The 18,318-nt window shown below is 27.9% G+C and overlaps 2 protein-coding genes across 6 annotated transcripts in view; one reads left to right on the forward strand and one right to left on the reverse strand.

Annotated features, from left to right (window-relative positions):
* Positions 1-2,160: 2,160 nt before the first annotated feature.
* Positions 2,161-18,318, reverse strand: part of LOC107441659 (5' exonuclease Apollo) — a 61,624-nt gene continuing 45,466 nt past the window's right edge. The window contains exons 1-3 of one of the 5 annotated variants that reach the window (XM_043043728.2): positions 9,762-9,920; positions 5,935-6,130; positions 2,161-3,390 (exon numbers count right to left, since the gene is read on the reverse strand). In XM_043043728.2, the coding sequence (XP_042899662.1) occupies positions 2,206-3,390; positions 5,935-6,130; positions 9,762-9,886 (1,506 nt within the window). In that variant the 5' untranslated portion in view covers positions 9,887-9,920 and the 3' untranslated portion in view covers positions 2,161-2,205. Of the gene's footprint in view, positions 3,391-5,934; positions 6,131-8,427; positions 8,667-8,848; positions 8,954-9,761; positions 9,921-18,318 lie in introns of those variants that run through there. The other 4 variants (XM_043043729.2, XM_043043732.2, XM_043043730.2 and 1 more) reach the window with 4 other exon arrangements.
* The window catches only part of LOC110283393 (dynein regulatory complex protein 11-like), a 26,087-nt gene continuing 19,718 nt past the window's right edge, over positions 11,950-18,318 (forward strand). The window contains exons 1-4 of the mRNA XM_043043750.2: positions 11,950-11,983; positions 12,213-12,303; positions 13,963-14,199; positions 15,914-16,030. Of these exons, the coding sequence (XP_042899684.1) occupies positions 11,973-11,983; positions 12,213-12,303; positions 13,963-14,199; positions 15,914-16,030 (456 nt within the window). The 5' untranslated portion in view covers positions 11,950-11,972. The remainder of the gene's footprint in view (positions 11,984-12,212; positions 12,304-13,962; positions 14,200-15,913; positions 16,031-18,318) is intronic.

Consider the following 18,318-nt stretch of genomic DNA (forward strand, 5'->3'; position numbering starts at 1 on the left):
TTTCTGTGAGAAAAACCAGGCATTCAGTGAAATGCTACCAAAGACAGCACAGCCCCTGCTCAATGTGAAGCTAAAAGCAGCAAAGTTTTTAACCTTAGACCAGCTGGCTGCTAAAGATGACCAATTAAAAGGAGTAAAAAAATAATTTTGTAAAGCCCTTTTAATAAATTACAATCAGCATTTTAAAATTCAAAAATATTTTAAAAGATTCCACTATGATTTCCATTTCCTAACAAGAGTTGAAGTTTTGACAAGAAAGATTTACATTTTCAGATACTAGTAGAAAAAAATTAAAAAACCAAACAGACAAATAACTTTATGTCAAATTTAATTTACATTAAGAGTCCGTTAGAACATATTTTTGTAATTTTTTGAATGCAAAAAATAAATAAAATTAAAGGAAAAGTTTTCCTAAACTTTTGAAATATAATTTTAAAAAGTGACAATAATATAACAAAATTATTTCATATACTTCTTGAAATAAAATTAGTGCCAGAGCAACAGTTTTTCTAATTATCAAATGAAGATTGCTTGAAAAATAAATTTAAATATTTAAAAAGTACTAAGTATTTTTCAACTTATAAGTAATTATTTCAGATTATACATTTCAAAAAAGTCCCAGTAAATGACAACCTTTTACTTTTCTAGAGGAAGAAAAAATTTACATTTGCATATTCTAGGACTTTATTACAATTTAAGATACTATTTGTCCCCTCTTTCCTTGACAATTAAAAATACCCATGATTTCCATATTAACCACGACTTTAAAAAGTTAGCAATTGGATTTAACACATATTTTCTTGCCCCAGGACCAGCAGGATATAATGAATATAAAATTGATAAATATTGCATAAAAAATTTAATAGATAGAAAAAGCATGAAAACTTCTTGGCCTACTTATTGAAATAAATAGTATGACCTATTAACTTCAGTGACTTACATCTGCATAATCAATTATTTTATGAAATGAATATGAAGCTTTTGATACTAAAAACATTTACTAAACAAATACTAAAAATCTTCAAACATTTTTGCATAAAAAAAAATATGCGTGTTTAACTTAGAAGTTTCTCTTCAAATGTTCTGGTGAAAACTAAGGTCTACCATAGACTGTTGTGCCAATGATGATGCTCATTACAACAACCAATAAAAAGAATTATTTTTCTAATTGAATTTTACAGAAACATTAGGTTTTTTAAATTTTACCATTTATTTAATAAAAATATTGATGCATCAGCTATTAAATCCTTAAAAACAATTTCAGAATGAAAATATATAAGAAATTTCAATTTATCCGTAACATTTTTCATTACACACTTTTTAAAATAAATCTTGTGTGTTAACGTGAAAGGTTTGAGTTACTTTTTTCATAACCAAATGCCAACAATTGATTTTAAATACAGTATATCCTGGTCTGGTGTACCAATTTTTGAAACCCCAAAACTTTTACAAGGGGGTCGGCTTATAAGTTGGACATTCATTGATTAATACATTATAAACCATGAATAACTACTCTATATCAAAATCTAATTTTTATATGTTGTATACAATTCCGGTTGTATTTTTTTCCATCATATTTTCTCTACATATAAAGGTTTTTTTTTTTTTTTAGAAACAAGACTTTAAATTACAATCCAGATAGTAATAAGAGTAGAAAAAGTTAAAACGATTTTTTTCAAAACATGTTCTTTTTTTTACTTCTCTACAATGGATTTTACTTCCTCATCTGCTGAGTTCTATAAAAAATTCACCACAACCCATAGATTTCTAAATTCCACATTTTTTAAAGGAATTTACAATTGCATTGGATCTTTATTTGAGAGATCCAGAGGAAACAATGTAAAATATTTTTAACTTGAGAATATTTTGTAGACATAATAATTTTTTTGTTATTTTAATTTTAGAAACTTTCATATTTGTTTCTTTCAGCGGTTGACTTATACACACCAGAAATTTGCTATACCGTAANGGGGGGGGGGGATCAACTTACACACAAGGATCTACAACATATATTTTTTGGCCCAGTTTAACATCACAAATTGCCATTAACACATTAAGCCCTCGCTTGTGGATCTATAATAAAAGTAAATAACATATTTCTCTTTTTTTAATAAATAATTTTTATAGACATATCTATATTTTGTACATTACATGTATAAACTCATTTCAATTAATTTAATGTCTAAGTCTCGCAGCAATGCTACATTATTTTTGTACAGGAGATACATTTTGTACTCCTTTACAAGTCACTAAAGTAACTTCCCATGCATCATCCGATTCACCAGAATCTTCTTCCGATAAAGGGGAGCTAAAATCAGAAATATCCTCCGATACAATTTTTAATTTTTTAGAAGTGGTAGAATCAACTTCATCTACCTCAATGTGAACTGCATCAGGGTCTGAATCAGTCTCAGAGTCTTCACTAACAATGTATCTAATCCCAGCAGCTGGTGGCGGCTTTTTAAAAGGTCTTTTAATTGGTCTAGCAACTTTGCGCTTTTTTAGTGGGAGAGATACAACATTTGATACTTCTGAAGCTGCCATGGATTTCTTCACAGATTCTGGAATAGTAAAATCAAAAGGCTTGGTATTGCTGAGGAATCTTTTAAAGACGCTCATGTTTGCTCGATCCGATATATCAGTGTTAAAAATTCCTTTGGCATTTTTGTTCACAACAGGAATAATAGAAGATGGCTGAACTAATTTGACAAACTCTTTTAATTCTAAATAAGAGGAATGATTAGAATATGGAATAACATGAATATCAGAATATTTAGAATAAGGTTGAAATTCAAAGCCACTAAATCTAGCTGTGGCTAAAATTGCATGTGCTTTTTTATCTTTATTCCACTTATCACGATTCCTCCCATTAATTTGATTTGTAGGTACAACAAACACATTTGTCTCATCTTCGTTACTAGTTACAATGTCTGAAAAACCCAAAATGTCCATAATTTCTTTTCTAGCTGGGTTGACAAATACTTTAGCTCTTCTTTCTTTTACTATTTGCTGTAGTAAATCTTCTTTGCCCAAATTGTCAAGGCCAATATACACTCTATTGCTGTTCATTAAACAATCACTTAGTTGCAACAGTATTTTCTCTATCGCATTTTCACGTGTTGGAAATAAACATTTAGGAGAACAGTATGTGTTATCTAAATACAAAACGTCAATTTCAGGCAATTGAAAATCTTCAAGTATTCCAGCTTTATATCTGAAATCACCTGTATAAAAAATGTTGCCAAAATAACCACTGAATAGAAACATTACTGATCCAGGGCAGTGATTTGCATCAAAGAGGGTAACAGTAAGCAATTCTTTTCCTTCCAGATCTAAGGGAATAAATTGATCTTCTCCAATCTCTAAACACTTCACTAAAGATGGTTTTACCTAATGTAAAGAGAAAATAATAACACACCTGCCATATACTTTAAGTATAAAAATCACACTTATGAAGTTTCAAAAAACATTTTAAAAAAATTGTAACCAATTATATGCTAATATAAATTTGAATAAAAGGGAGTAAAATTATTAAAAAACGGTTTCAAATTAATCCATTAAAAACAGAAAAAAATGTAAAAACAGTTTTAAAAATATTAGAAACTTCATCTCAGACAATCAGGTCTAAGTTATCACTTTCTTTGATGACTTAATATGCATTTCATTTGTTTTTCAATTAGAAACATTTGGAAAACAATACTTTAAAAACTAATCTTGTTTACTTTGTGATATTTATAAAATAATAGAGTTTAAAAAAAAAATCACATTGTTCATTCAATTCAGAATACTTCCAATTGATTATTTTTTGGAACTTAGCGATCATAGTGATATAGCAGCAAAACTCTGACATACTAAAATAATAAATATAAGGTTAATTTTTTTATTCAGAGTCTTACATACTTATGCAGAGTTACATATACAAAAGTGTTTGTAAAAAAAAATTATGAAGGAAAACATATATTTAAAATATACATATATTTAAGCATTACTGAGTGAAAGTTATTAAGTCATTATGCTTGTAAATACATTTTAAAAATTTTAACCCTGCTAAGTTAATCTATTTTTGTTGTCATATGCCATTAAGGCAAGAGGGGCGTGCTCTTCTTGTTCCCCAGTGGCACCATCTATGGTCAAGAATTGGACTTCTGCCCCACACATACATGACAGCCTGTTTTACAGGGAGGACACATGCACCCACCATTCAGCAGATTTTAATTATGACCTGAACCAGAGCAAGATCAATTTCGATCCAGTACCCATGGAGGTATTGATTTGTTATGGGAACTTGGAGGATTTTTTGACCCCAACAGATTTAGTGTGCATGGGTCATTATTTTGTACATGCCAAGTTAACCTTCCAAAACTAAAAGTGCCATTTTCTATGAGGAAGCATCCTGCCCTTTTTTATTCCTACGGAGAACCCTGTATTAAATAATATATAAACACGTGAAAATTACTCATTTAAATAACAAGCATTGGCATCTCAAACCCAATTCATTTTCTACAAATGGTTTCCAGGCTGAATTTTATCTTTTAACAAATTCATCAATGCTTTAGCTGATCTCTTACATAGCCTTCACATTAATTAACAGCAATAACTAAGCCTTCTATTTACAAAACTAGCATGATAGCTTTCAGAATTTTTCACATACCACAAACTTATCAATGCACGCATTCATTTCATATCCCGCATTACCTTTTTACAATCTATTACAAAATGCCTCCAATAACACCAGTACTGTTATCTTTGGTTCCACACACACACACATGTATTAGTTCAGAGTTAATCAAGAAATTACAACCCAGCATGGAATTGTATATTAAGAAAAACCATGCATGGCCTTTAACATTAAAACACATAAATGTAAGAAATACCATTCCATGTCCTGCATTTTTTTTTTTTTTTTTTTTTTTTTTTTTTTTTTTTTAAGCCTCCATCATATTTCTCTTTTTTTTTTTCAACCCCAGTATTAATTATAGAAAACAGGCCCTAGATAGTATAAAATTTCTTAATGGAATTTCAACAATAACAAAAAATTATATGTAAAATGTATCATTACTCTGTAACCTATACCATTACCAATCAAATTTCAACCTTATCAACATCTTCATTCCTCATCATCATATTGTTTTAATCATCACAATCACAGCTTAATAGGCAGATGTCCTTTTAATTCCTAGCAAATCCACAATGTTAGCAATAAAAAAAAAATTACTAAATCACATTTTAGTGAGCTTGAAAAGCAGTTCCAATAATTTTAATTAGTATTTAAATATTCCAGAGAAGTAAATGAAGCCAAGATACCATTTATAAATTTTCAAACTTACTATTGCAAAAGTACATTTAAAGAGCAAGAATATAATTAATTTTGGTAATATTTCATTTTTAAAAAATTAGTAAATTTATAAGTTAATTATTAAAATAATTGTTTATTATAGAAAATCAGTATATTTTTAATTAGCCACATTCTTTCACTATTTCTATTAATAACTGAACTAAAACTAAAATCAACAAGGCTATAGGAAACCAAGGCCTACTGTGCCCATCCCAGTTTTCTTGACCTTAGGCTTAAAGCTAGAATACAAGAGCAGGTATTCCAGTTGGATATCACCTCTGTTATTTCTAGTGTTTTTAAGATATGAAACACTCTTAGTGATCAGGAAATCAGAGACAAACAAAATTTCCATATTTTGTCGATAAAGTATGTTTTAGATAGATGATTTTAAAAGAGATGTGATAAAAAAAGATCGATTCATCAACATCAGCACTCTTTATAACCTTTTCTCTCTTTATAGAAATATTTTTAGACAACCTTTTCAAATTAGATTGTCAGAATACAAATAAATAAATAAGTTAATGCGTTCTGAAAATTGATAAATAAAAATATAGTGAAACCTGCCAAGTTGACTTTTAGCAATTAAAAATAACATATACCTTTATTTTATGAATCAAGAGCTTGCAAGTGAGAGGAGAAGCATATATTGGAAATTGCCAAGAGCTTGTGAGACCAACTAAGTGATCAGCATGAAAATGGGAAAGGAAAAAAATCCGGGCTTGTGGATAATTTTTAGGGTTCCACATATCTACTGCTATAGGTGTCCCAGGAATTACATGACCATTTCCAAGCATTCTATAAAAAGATACATATAATTAGGTTACATAATAAGTAGTGATGTAACGAATAGTGATGGGGCCAAATACCGAATATTCGGCCAAATTTTAGGCCGAATACCGAATATTCGGTGACCGAATACTTACTTTTTAAAAATTTCTCTTTTGATTGTAATTAAAGTAATTTTCAAATTTTAAATCAAAAATGAAATAAATATTAACAAAATTGCTTTTTTAATCTTTGTATATTTAAAAAAATTTTAACAACTTGATTTATTTTTTGTAATAATTTAAATATCTTGATGCCAATAACAAGGCAATATGGCTTTTATAAATCTAAATTAATAATAGCATATTTTAGTTATAGTTATACTTGTAATTTATATGCTATTTTATTTAAGATAAGAACTCATTACTTACTACTGTTTAAATGTATTCTTAACTTTCTTTTTTGTCAGAAAAATTATTATAACTCAGAAAATTAAGAACTTTTTAAAAAGCGTCACTTGTGAAATTTTAATTTTGTAATTAAATAATTTTCAAATTTAACATTAAAAAGGAAATAAATATTAAAAAATTTGCTTTTTTAAACTTTCTATATTTTAAAAAAAAATTTAACAACTTGATGTATTTTTTGTAATATTTTAAATATCTTGATGCCAACAATAAGGCTTTCACAAATCTAAATAATTAATAATAGCATATACTTCATTATTCGCCCGAATAACTTCAGTATTCGGCTAGGCCGAATATTCGGCAAAACGGCCGAATACCGAATAGTGGCCGAATATTCATTACATACTTAATAATAAGGCTTAAGGTATTTAATTTGATAACTTAATCAAGAGTTTTTGTTATTATTTAATAATTATTAATAGGCATGCAAAGTTGTTGAATAAAGCACCACAATAACTAAAAAAAAAACATAATGATAGCAAATATAAAGGTACAACATTAAAATGCTGTGAATGATTCATATGGATAACAGATAATAATAATAAATAAATTAAAATAAATATAGTAACAAGTACAAGATTACAAAATAAATTTATATGTACAGAAATAAAAAAGAAAAAAAAAACAGAAAATCTTAAAACTACAGAGGATTTTCAGTTCTAATCCCTTTAACCCAGGGGTTTCCACTTTACATGAGGCCGGGGACCGCAGTTAAAAACACCAGTCAAATGGCATGATGCAACTTTATCAAAATTTTATATAGGACTCTTTCATGTTTGAAAGAATGTTAAATGATACAGTAATTTTTTTAAAGTTGTACCAAACAAAAGTATTAAATTACAAATTAAAATAAGAAGTATATTTTTAAAAATATTTAATTGCATATTAAAAAGTTCTGGTTACAATAACTTTAATGTGCACCTATGTATTAAACAATAATGCGAAACAGACATAGAATTGCCAAGATGTCTGTTAAGCTTAAAAGTATTTAAAACCCATATAGATTTTTTACGAAAATTGTCCACAAAAAAAGACAACTAATATATTTTAGTTCGGGGGCCACCAGTTGGTAACCACTGCTCTAACCTTAAGAAAAAAAAACCTGCCTGACTCTTAAAAATGTTTTATAGACAGCTGCCATATGCAGAAAACTATTTCTTGACAAGTTATTATAAGACAAATTTTGATAAAAAAAATTTATTTTAAGCAGCTTTAGACTCTTGCTATATTTTTGACGCTGCTGTTCCTAAATTCTTAAAATACTACTTAGAACATTTATATTCTGAGTTCTTCAATTGTAGAGAGCAAAAAAGAACTAATAGGTAATTTTGATATTATTCTCTAAATAATAGTCTTTAAATTTACAAAGAAATTTTCTGTATTAATACATAAGCCAAAATAATTGCGAAGTTCAGGCAGGCGGTAATACAGAAGGATAATATTAAAATTCAAAAGGTCAAGTTTGTAGAAATTTTTGGCGAACCACTATGTATTTCTTAAAATACAATAAAGCAAAAACAATAATTAAGAAACACGATAACACATATTAAAACATGTTGCATTTGGCAATTTAAGTGGACACGAACTAACAATTACGAAAATGGAAGCATACCCGATTCATCTGTTAATCAAATCAATAAATTTAATTTTGTCAAGCTGCTGAGAATTTAAATATGATCGAGTACTATGCAATGAAAACTAACATATGATAGAGTATAATCTGTTCTAAATTCTCTAAAATTATAATTCTAAATGACTTTACATTAAAATTCATTTATTAAGTTTGAGTAATTTTCACATAATGTCAAATTTAAACATTAATTTAGTTCACTTATTCAGTTACTTTTATTAGACTTTTACCTAATCATGAATGAGTTAAAATGAAGGAAACATATATTCCAAGTTTATTTACATTAAGAGCACATCTCATAACAAACTTTTAACTTTCTCATTTATTAAACATTTCATATTAAACCAGTACAAAAGAAGTAATCTTAAACACAGAGTAGAGAATAAAGACTGCAATTAAAGAGAATACCAATCAAGGGCGCTGGCAGCGGGGTGCAAGGGGGTGCACTTGCACCCCCTTGGCTTTTTTTTAAACAGTTAAAGAGATACAGTAAAACAATTTTGTTATAAAAGTTTTTATTAAACATATTTTTATTGAACAAACTTGGCAGACATCTAAGCTATATTTTTAAATTTCATTTAATAAAATATAAGTAATATTATATTTTCTATTAGTTATTTAGTTTAACAAATGTGTATAACACTAACTGACTTCTCAAAACTGTGAAACTTCATCAACACAATAAATACCAATGCTAAGCGAGCACAAACACGTTAGTATACGAAACTACTGTTTGTAGTTTTTTGTGTTTCAAAGTCAGTAGCTCTGCCAGCGCCATCAGTACAGTTTCTCGTGGCAAAATTTGCAAGTACAAGAAATTCGTACTTCTTTTTAAATATCTTGTTAACAATGAAGAAATGTATCTTGAAAAAATTAACAGATGAAAGTATATATAACAAAACAAAATGTAATAACAGAATATTTTTAATTTTTTTTGTGTGTGGGGGGGAGGGGGTAGTTTGCTAGAGGGTTGCACCCCCTTTTATATTATTCTGCCGGCGCCCTTGATACCAATTACCATTTTAACACTTAGGCTAACAGATTTTTTGTACAACAGTAACCCAAATTATTTTTTAAAAAAACTGAAATATTTCGTTTTTAAATAAAATAAACTTTTTAAAAAGAAAAGAATTAAATTAAGACACTGAAAAATGCTAGACGTTTGACAACGTTAATTTGCTATTACACTTTTAATTCGGATACTTATTCGAAACAAAATATTTTTATCGTTGCTAAATTTAAACAAAATGAAGAAATGAGTAAATCCATTATTTGTTTGGTTTAGTGAAAATAATATACACATAAAACTATTTTGAAGAATAAAATGGAAAACTTGCAGTAAACAATAATTACACTTAATTACAATTATTTAATATACGAATAATTAATAAATATGCAACAACTATATAAGTTAAATTGAAGTTTTCAAGCAATTACTAATCACAGTTTTCAAACAATTACTGATCTTTAGAGGTTACTACTTCTATCTTTCAATGAACATATTTATTGACTCTATACCATACTAATTTAGAAAGTTATGAAGTTTTGCCTTAAATATTCTTACGTGTCAAACTGTATGAAGAAAACTATAACAAGTATGTAAAGAAATTTTCTAAGAAACTTAAAACGCAATCTGCATTGCAATGTTATGTTTACATTTTTCCTCAAGATGAAATTTTGGCGGGACATAATGTTGCCATTTTCTAAGAACAACAAAAATTATATAAATAAATTCAACTTTTATTTACGTCTCATCAAATAAGCGTATTTCAACAGTATTTGTCTTCATAAGTAGTTAAAATGTCTATGATGCAATTTTATTTTATGAATAAGTAGCATTAAAAAGTCCATACTGTATAAAAACAAATTAGGTAAAAGTGTAGCATAATGTCTATCACAGTTGTCATAGTAACGAATTTAAAACTTTTGTCATGTTTTGCGTTTTTGTGACAAGTGTTGCACTTCTAAATTTGATGCTTTGAAAGTAAAATATTTTCAGCACAGCAAAGGCAAATATTTTTATTTTATTTCGTATTAAATAGCACATTAATTAAATAATGAATCAATTTAATTTTTTCAGTACCAAATTAGTTTAATTTTAGTATAAATTAACTTAATTACATACTTAATTAATTTTTATTTAATTTTAAATTGGTTTTTGAAATAAGATTTCATTTGATTGAAATTTGAATATTATATTTTAACTTCTTATTCAATTAAATATAATTTTTTGCTTAATTATTTTAATATACATTTATTAAATTATTATTTTTAATTGTAACTAAAAAGAGAGAAAAAAATTCAGAATTAGAATAAAAATAATTCATCTGTTTCTAATTCTAAGTAACATTTCTCTTAATTTTTTGCATGGAATTCAGTGACAACTAAATATTTATTAAGTTAGTTCATTTTTATTTTATTTATTTTTTCTTATCAGAGTGGTAAAATGAAAAATCTATAGCTTTCTGGCTATAAATGACGTGGTATAAATTAACTTCCGTCAATCAATGAACTTAACCACAATTTCCATTTCTTACAAATAACTTCTTAATCTCTTATTCAAAATAGAAATGAAGTAAAAATAATATTAATAAATCAGTTAACTTAAAAAAAAATTATTTGTGAGAAAACTGTGACAGAAAACGCGATGAACTATTTATTATTGAAAAATATAACTCGACGAAGACAATTAAAATGTTTTATAAATCAATGAAACAATTTATTTTAGATTATTTTGGTCTTTTGCTGCTTTTTGTTGATTACTAATTTTTTATAGTCACTTTAAAGTTAACTTAAACGTAAAAGTTTGTGTTAAAAGTTTTCTAAAAATAATTCCCCGTTTGTTTGAGTTTAGTTGTAAGGAGTTAACTTTTATTTCCTTACATTCATTTGATTTTTTTTTTTTTATGTTAAAGATTCTTGTTCTATGAAATCAAAAAACTGTTCTCATTGCGTATTTCAAATTGATAATTAGTTAAAGAAAAGAAAAAAGAGAAGAAAAAAAAACTTTTCTAAAGCTTTGTGGGGATTGCGAAGAGTTTAGGGATTAAAAAAAATCAAGAATAAGTTCTGGGTGTAAAACATTATATATATTCACTTAAAGAAAACGTCCTTAAACATTGTTTTCAAATAAACTGGTTTAAATTGTTCTTTTACTCTTATTGGCTCTATCGGTTCGTCTTTCCTCACTTAAATATTAATTTGCGACCCTTTATAAGCAAAATTTCTCGATTTCTTTTTTACATAAGTAGTCTTGAAGTATCTATAATATTAGGTCATTAGGAAGCTCCTCTTAAAATAGTTACACTATGTGCAAGAAACAAAAGAACACGTAAGCAATATTTAACAACAACAGACCCAATCAGATCAGTAGTATTTTTTTTCACTAAGTTTTGAGCGGTCAGTGATAAAAAAAAATAAATAAACATTTCACTGAAAACAACTGTCTTAAATAAAACAGTTTTTACATTAAACTTTGATCAACTAATTGTACCTTTACTTTACGGATTTTAAAGGAAATTCAAAAAAGACTCGAGAAGATTCTAACAACAATGTATGCAATGCTCTAACAACATCTACTCAAACAGCAACTAGAGTCTGTAAGACCCTATTAACATTGTATAGAATAGAAATACATAGAGACCGATTATCCAATAATCGCATACAAAATTATAAAAAGTATTTTTTACATTATCTAAGTCTTGCTCATTAAAAAATATTGAATCATTATTTAAAATTTCTCTTTCAGGTGGAGATTTCGCAAGCTAAATTAAAAATGTCTAATAAGTAAGTAATTATACTGATAAATTGCGATAATACTGATAAGTTATTATACTGAATAAGTTGTATACTGATTTCAAATTTGCAGTATTTTCAAAATTTTATTTAATTTTATTTATTCATTTGTAGTATTTTGGTACGCATGTTGATTTAAATGCAATACGTAGCAGATGATTTTTCAATCGTTTCATAACTATTTTTATTTATTTATTTAAAATAGTATTTCTTTTTAAAGAAAATACAATGATCTGTGGAAATCAACGCAAGCTGATCTAGAGAAGCTTCTTGAAGAAGAATTAATAGAAACTTCTGCATTATCGGATCAAGTGAGTGATAAGGAAAAAAATATTTTTTATGCATTGTTAATAAACTTTGTGAATTTCTAATCACCTTCTTAATTATAGAGTGTCAATTTAGCTTTTTTATAGATAAATTGCTCCTAATAAATTTTAGTATAAAAGGCTGACGTAACAATGTTTTAGTTTGAATGTTCTATCGCACAGTAATTATTAGCAAGTAATTTTAGTTGTACTTTTAGTAGTAATTTTAGTTGTACCTTTATTAGTAATTTTAGTTTAACTCTAAGAACAATTTTATTTCAAATATTGAGTTTATGCTTACAGAACTCCTGTATGTTATGTATAAGTACGGAATATAGTAATTACTGCTTATAAGCATGGAATATTGTACCTTGAATCCAAAAGGGGAAAAAAATGAATCTTTATACTTTACTACAAAATAAAATACAAAGCATAAATAATGTACTTCAAGGAGACAAGCCTGTTGATGTTATAATTTGTTTTCATAAATATTGACGCAGTTTATTTATAAGTTTTTAAATTTCATATTTAGAACCGTGGTGGCTCGGAGAATAGAGAGATCACCCCACACTGAGATGACCCAAGTTCAAATCCCAGCGATGGCTGGTTGATGCGAATCCTGCACCCGGCAAGCACCGGCCATAGTGCTGACGTAAAATATTCTCAAAGGTTAACGAATTATGTGATGATTGCCGTCAGTCTAAACGTGGGAGGGGGGTTTCGTGGTTTTCCTCTCCATGTAAAGCAAGGCGGATTAATTCCATTTAAAGGTCCTTCGTGAAGACAAATTTCTCCCAATACTCGATCCAAGAGTTCTCTCCTGTCTTCCGTATTGAATTCAAAATCACAGTGTTATATATTTGTACATTAATAGTCGTAAATTAAAAATTGGGTTGACTGTTTAACACCGGCTATAAAATAAAATAAAAACTCGATATTTAAATTATGTGCACTCATATTACTTAGGTAGGGACTGAATTCTCCTTTATACATATTTAAATGATAAATTATATGACCCCTTTCCCAGGATATAAGTCCCGTCTCCTGTTTATAGTGAGTCTAACTACAATAACATTCGATCACTAAGAGAAGTGACTATGACTACAGAAAGATTGACTAACAAATTCAACTAACAGGTTCGTTTTAACATATTTTATAGAATATAAAGTATCTGCATTAGGCAATGTTTTTTTTTAAATAATAAATTAAATTTTGCTATTCTAATAAAAAGATCAGTCTATTCTGTTTAAGCGATTAAATTCCAAAAATGGTGCAAATTTGGAAATACAAACACGGTGCCATTTTCTGAAATTCTTAATTGATGTACTCGTTATATTTGGAAATTATACCCCCCCCCCCAATGAGTTTAAATTATTTACTTGATATTTCCCTGAAATGAAAAAAAAACTCATTAAATTTTCTTTATTGCTAGAAATAATAATTAGTTATTTTAATTTTTTAAAAAAATTCGCATAAACTACAAAATCCGAAATAATGCTTTTTATGTTTGAAGACAAGAAATTTATGAAGTTATTTAAAACATGTTGTCTGATGTTAGTCGACTATTTTTATAGTAACTATTTATGCAGTTACAATAACTAGTTATTATTATTATAACTATTGCATATTTAAATCACGCTATAATATTTTTTATATTTTCAACAGGAGCGTCTTAAGGCAATTCGCAAGAGTTCTGTTTTATATTTAAAATACATCAAAGTTTCTAATAAGCTGATTGATTGCCATAGAAATATTCTGCAACCACAGAAAAGAAATTTGCTGCAAAAACTAATCGATAATTGCATTGGTCGTGTTTTGGAACTAAAGCATGAACTCGTCGGATTAGAATTTTCAGAAATTCAGTTTTTGGATGAAGTTCTATTAGAACTAAAAATGGTTCCTGTAAGTAACTTTAACTGTAGTTATATAAAACAAATTTTGTCGCTTTATTGTCAAATGATCTATGTGTTTATCTAAGTGTAGTAAAAATCTTGATAAATAATAAAATTGCAGAAAATAAGGAAGAGTAGTTTTCCTTTATGGTATAGCGTGTAAGAAAGATATTATAACATTAGCATTAAGGACGCTAATTACATAGAAATACACTATGATATTAAAACTATACAAACCATTGCATTAAGGACACTATAACATTAATATAGAAAGAGGAAGAGTAGTTTTCCTTAATGTTATAAGGTGTAAATAGAATAGAATAGAATAGAATAGAATATTAGCACAGAAATACAATATGCGTTAAAATTATACACACCATAGCATTAAGGATATTGTAACATCATAGAAAAAGGAAAAATCGTTTTCCATAATGTTACGGGCTGTAAGAGTGAGATTATAACATATACATTAAGGATGCCATAACATTAACATAGAAGAACAATATAACAATTAAAATTATACTCACTATAGCATTAAGGACACTATAATATTAACATAAAAAGAGAAAGTTGTAAGTCTATCTCAAAGAGCTATTATTGTTAAAAATCATTTTAATCGACTGATTTAAAACCTATCTTTTTTCAACTTTTTTATGTTCAAAATAAATAAATTCCTTCGAGTATTTGAAAAGTCACGACAATTTTTTTTTATTCACTCCTACCTTAGATGCATTAACAATCCACAATATGTTAAACATAATACATGAAGGGTGTTCCGTTAAGATCACATTTAATTCATATTTTTACAATGTTTATATTTTTTAAGGACAAAAAAGTACTCACATTAGAGGGCATAAATGGATATTTTAAGGAGGAATAAAAAATTTAAAGCAAAAAAACGCTTTCAAAATCATTTGATTGAATCACTAATTAATCATACTTGGATGTTTTTAACTACGCTTTTTTCACTACTGATTCGTTAAAAATTTGATAGCGTTTTTTTTTTTTACTTATCATTGCTTAAATACAAATTCTTGCCCCTTACATTTTTGAATTAATTATTCACAATAATTCTAAAATAACATTTAAAGAATAATCATCCGGGAACACCATAAATACGGAATAGTGTTGCTCAAGGTAATGCAGTGATATATGGTTTTCAAAATTTAAAAAAAAAAAAAAAAAAAAAAAAAAAAAAAAAAAAAAAAACCTAAACAATGTAAACAAATCAGATTGACAATTCGCGGATCATATATGAGAACTGCATGTTAACACCAAAAAATACATTATACTTTTGAAAAATGAAATTTAGCAAGTTTACAATTATTAAGTATTATTATGCGCATACATATCCACACAGCAACAATTATTTCCTGCGCTAAATTGATATTTGTTAATTGATTTTCCATTTTGATCAATTGATTTTCTTGGCCAAATTGATTAACAAAAATTAATTTATAAAGTTACCCAATTATTCACCAAAAAAGTAACATAATAAATCCTCAATAAGGTTTGAGCATTAAGGAATTTATGCATAATGAGGAATAACACTGAATGTGTTTTCCATGAATTAGTTTTACTTCAGAAATGTTTTAAATTTTTTAAACCTTTTGAGAGAGTTGATAACAAATTTTTAGCAAAAACATTAAAAATTTGTGGAACGTTAATTTGTAAAAAAAGTTAATAACAAAAAACTGAAAATGAAAATATTTTCATCTACTTAGAGTGAAATGGATATCAAAATCCCGATGTATTTCTATGATAAAAGTACAGAAGAACAAGAAAAGCACGCTTTAATTGTTGAATTATTGAAGTACATAACAAAGGAAACGTCAATTAAGGTAAGAGCTTATTTTTTTAATTTTTTGTATCACTTTTACTCTATATACGAAACATTATATGTTAAGACATTGACACAGTATTGAATGGATTCGAATTCGACTGCATGATTCTTTCATGATTAATTATTATAAATCATGTTCGCTAAAGTGTCTGATTAATTTCAAGATATAAATGATATCTTGAAATTAATCAATTGCAACGAATTTATGTGTCACGTGATGGAATCATGCTTGTATTCCGAAACGTTTTTTTCTAAAAAAATGATGGAATAATACTACTATTAATAATGTATTTCTTCCCTAGTTTGTTAATTAATTTTTGGCATTAAAATGTTGTGCTTCAACTACTTTAATTAGATTTTTGGGCTTGTGTTTCGTCAAACATTGTCAAGAAATCAAATTCATAAAGGAGCATGATATAATTAGTCTGATAAGAAAAGAATTTTGGGCTTATCCTCCGACCACATCAGGAATTTAAATTTTTTCATAAAAAATAACTTAAATTTAGTTGAAAATAAACATGTTTTTTTATGCTCGAATCGGTACATCCATGCAAATCATGAATCTTAAACTTATTGAAATATATTTGAGTGTTAATAATCTAACATTCATTCAATTTCAAGAAAATTTGTGTGCAAAGTCATAAAGACATTCCTAAACACATTTTCCTAAAAATAAAAAAAAAATTAGAAAGCATATAAATTATGTTTTTTGTGAGTTTTTAGTTATGTTTTAAGCTGATTAATCAGCTATCTGTCACCTGAATGCCACCCTTCTACTGCCTAAAATTTCATAACTTTTTTTTAACTTCGTGAGGAAATCAAAATGATACCGATTCTTAACATAATCAGTCTAAAATAATTAAAAAAGTCTTCAATTCATTCACTTCTGAAACGGGGTTACAAGAAATACTTTCGGATTCAGATCTATCTAAGATTAAAGGAAGTCAGAATGTATATCAGATTCATAATGTCTTTATCTTTTAGAAAGATATCTATATATTGCGAAATACTGCATAACACAGTCAATTTAATACCGCTGATCAACTGTCTCCTCAAATAGTGGGTTCGAGGTTATGATGTCTAAACGAGAGAGCTTTAGTGTTAATTATCGGAACAAATTTACCTTCCTGGAGGACTTTCTGAATTAAATTAACCCTGACATGGAAATAACCTCTCACAGAGCCCAACGGACACTAACATATGGTTCATTTAACCTTCTGAATATTACACGTCAGCACCGTTTGTCTTTAATAATGAATTTTGCCAGTGGATTCCAAAGTACAGCCTCGCCATACAGAGTACTTATCGAACCCATAACAGCGCTAATTTTGCCGCTGACTTTAATAAATTTTGCCACTAAGTTTGTAAGTGTTGTAAATAGAAGCTAATGTAGAGTGCTTTAAAAAATTGACAATCAGGAAGGGCATTGCTAATCGTAAAAGTTTGGAAATAAGAGGATTAAATATTTATCAACTTGGTAATCACGCTTGTTTGAATCTCAGAAATGATTGGTTGATTCGTGCTTGTGCATAGTGCTGAGAAGAAGAAAAATACCGTGTACCGTCATATTTACGAATTTTATTTCCTTATGGGCTAACACTATGGGTTATTATAGTTTTTCTCTTTATGCAAAGATAATGTGTATTTATTTGGTTCAATAATTTTTTTGTGGAGGCAGATACGCCTCAATACTTAATTTACGATTCTCAGTGTCTTCGAAGTGAGGTAATTTCGAAACAATGCAGATGAACATCATTTTTTCAAATCAACATTATACAGGGTGTTTATAAAGTCCCGGACCCATTTTGATGTTTAATAACTCATAAAATAATAAAGATAGATTAAAATTAATAACATAAATGGTTAGATAGACTCAAAAAGTTTCACGACCCTTGACCCGGACGTCCCTGCTTAAGTGATTTTGACGTTGAGCGTGACAGACATTTTTAGACAATCCTGGAAGATCTGTGAGATCAGCGGCAAGAGAATTGGATTTGCCAATTTCGACGGTGTACAAGGTTATTAAGAAGCAATTAAGACTGCATGCATACAAAGTTCAAATTGTTCAAGGTTTGGAACCGGACGATAGGCCTAGGAGGATGGCCTTTGCAACAGATATGGTAGGAAAGATAGAAGATGATGCTGGTTTTCTGAAGCACATAATGTTCTCCGACGAAGCATCCTTTCATGTTTCTGGCATTGTTAATCGCCATAATGTGCGCATATGGGGATCTGAAAACCCCCATGAATACCGTGAGACACAAAGGGATTCCCCAAAGGTTAATG

The sequence above is a fragment of the Parasteatoda tepidariorum genome, chromosome 2, assembly GCF_043381705.1.
Source record: "Parasteatoda tepidariorum isolate YZ-2023 chromosome 2, CAS_Ptep_4.0, whole genome shotgun sequence".
In the NCBI taxonomy this organism is placed as follows: domain Eukaryota; kingdom Metazoa; phylum Arthropoda; class Arachnida; order Araneae; family Theridiidae; genus Parasteatoda; species Parasteatoda tepidariorum.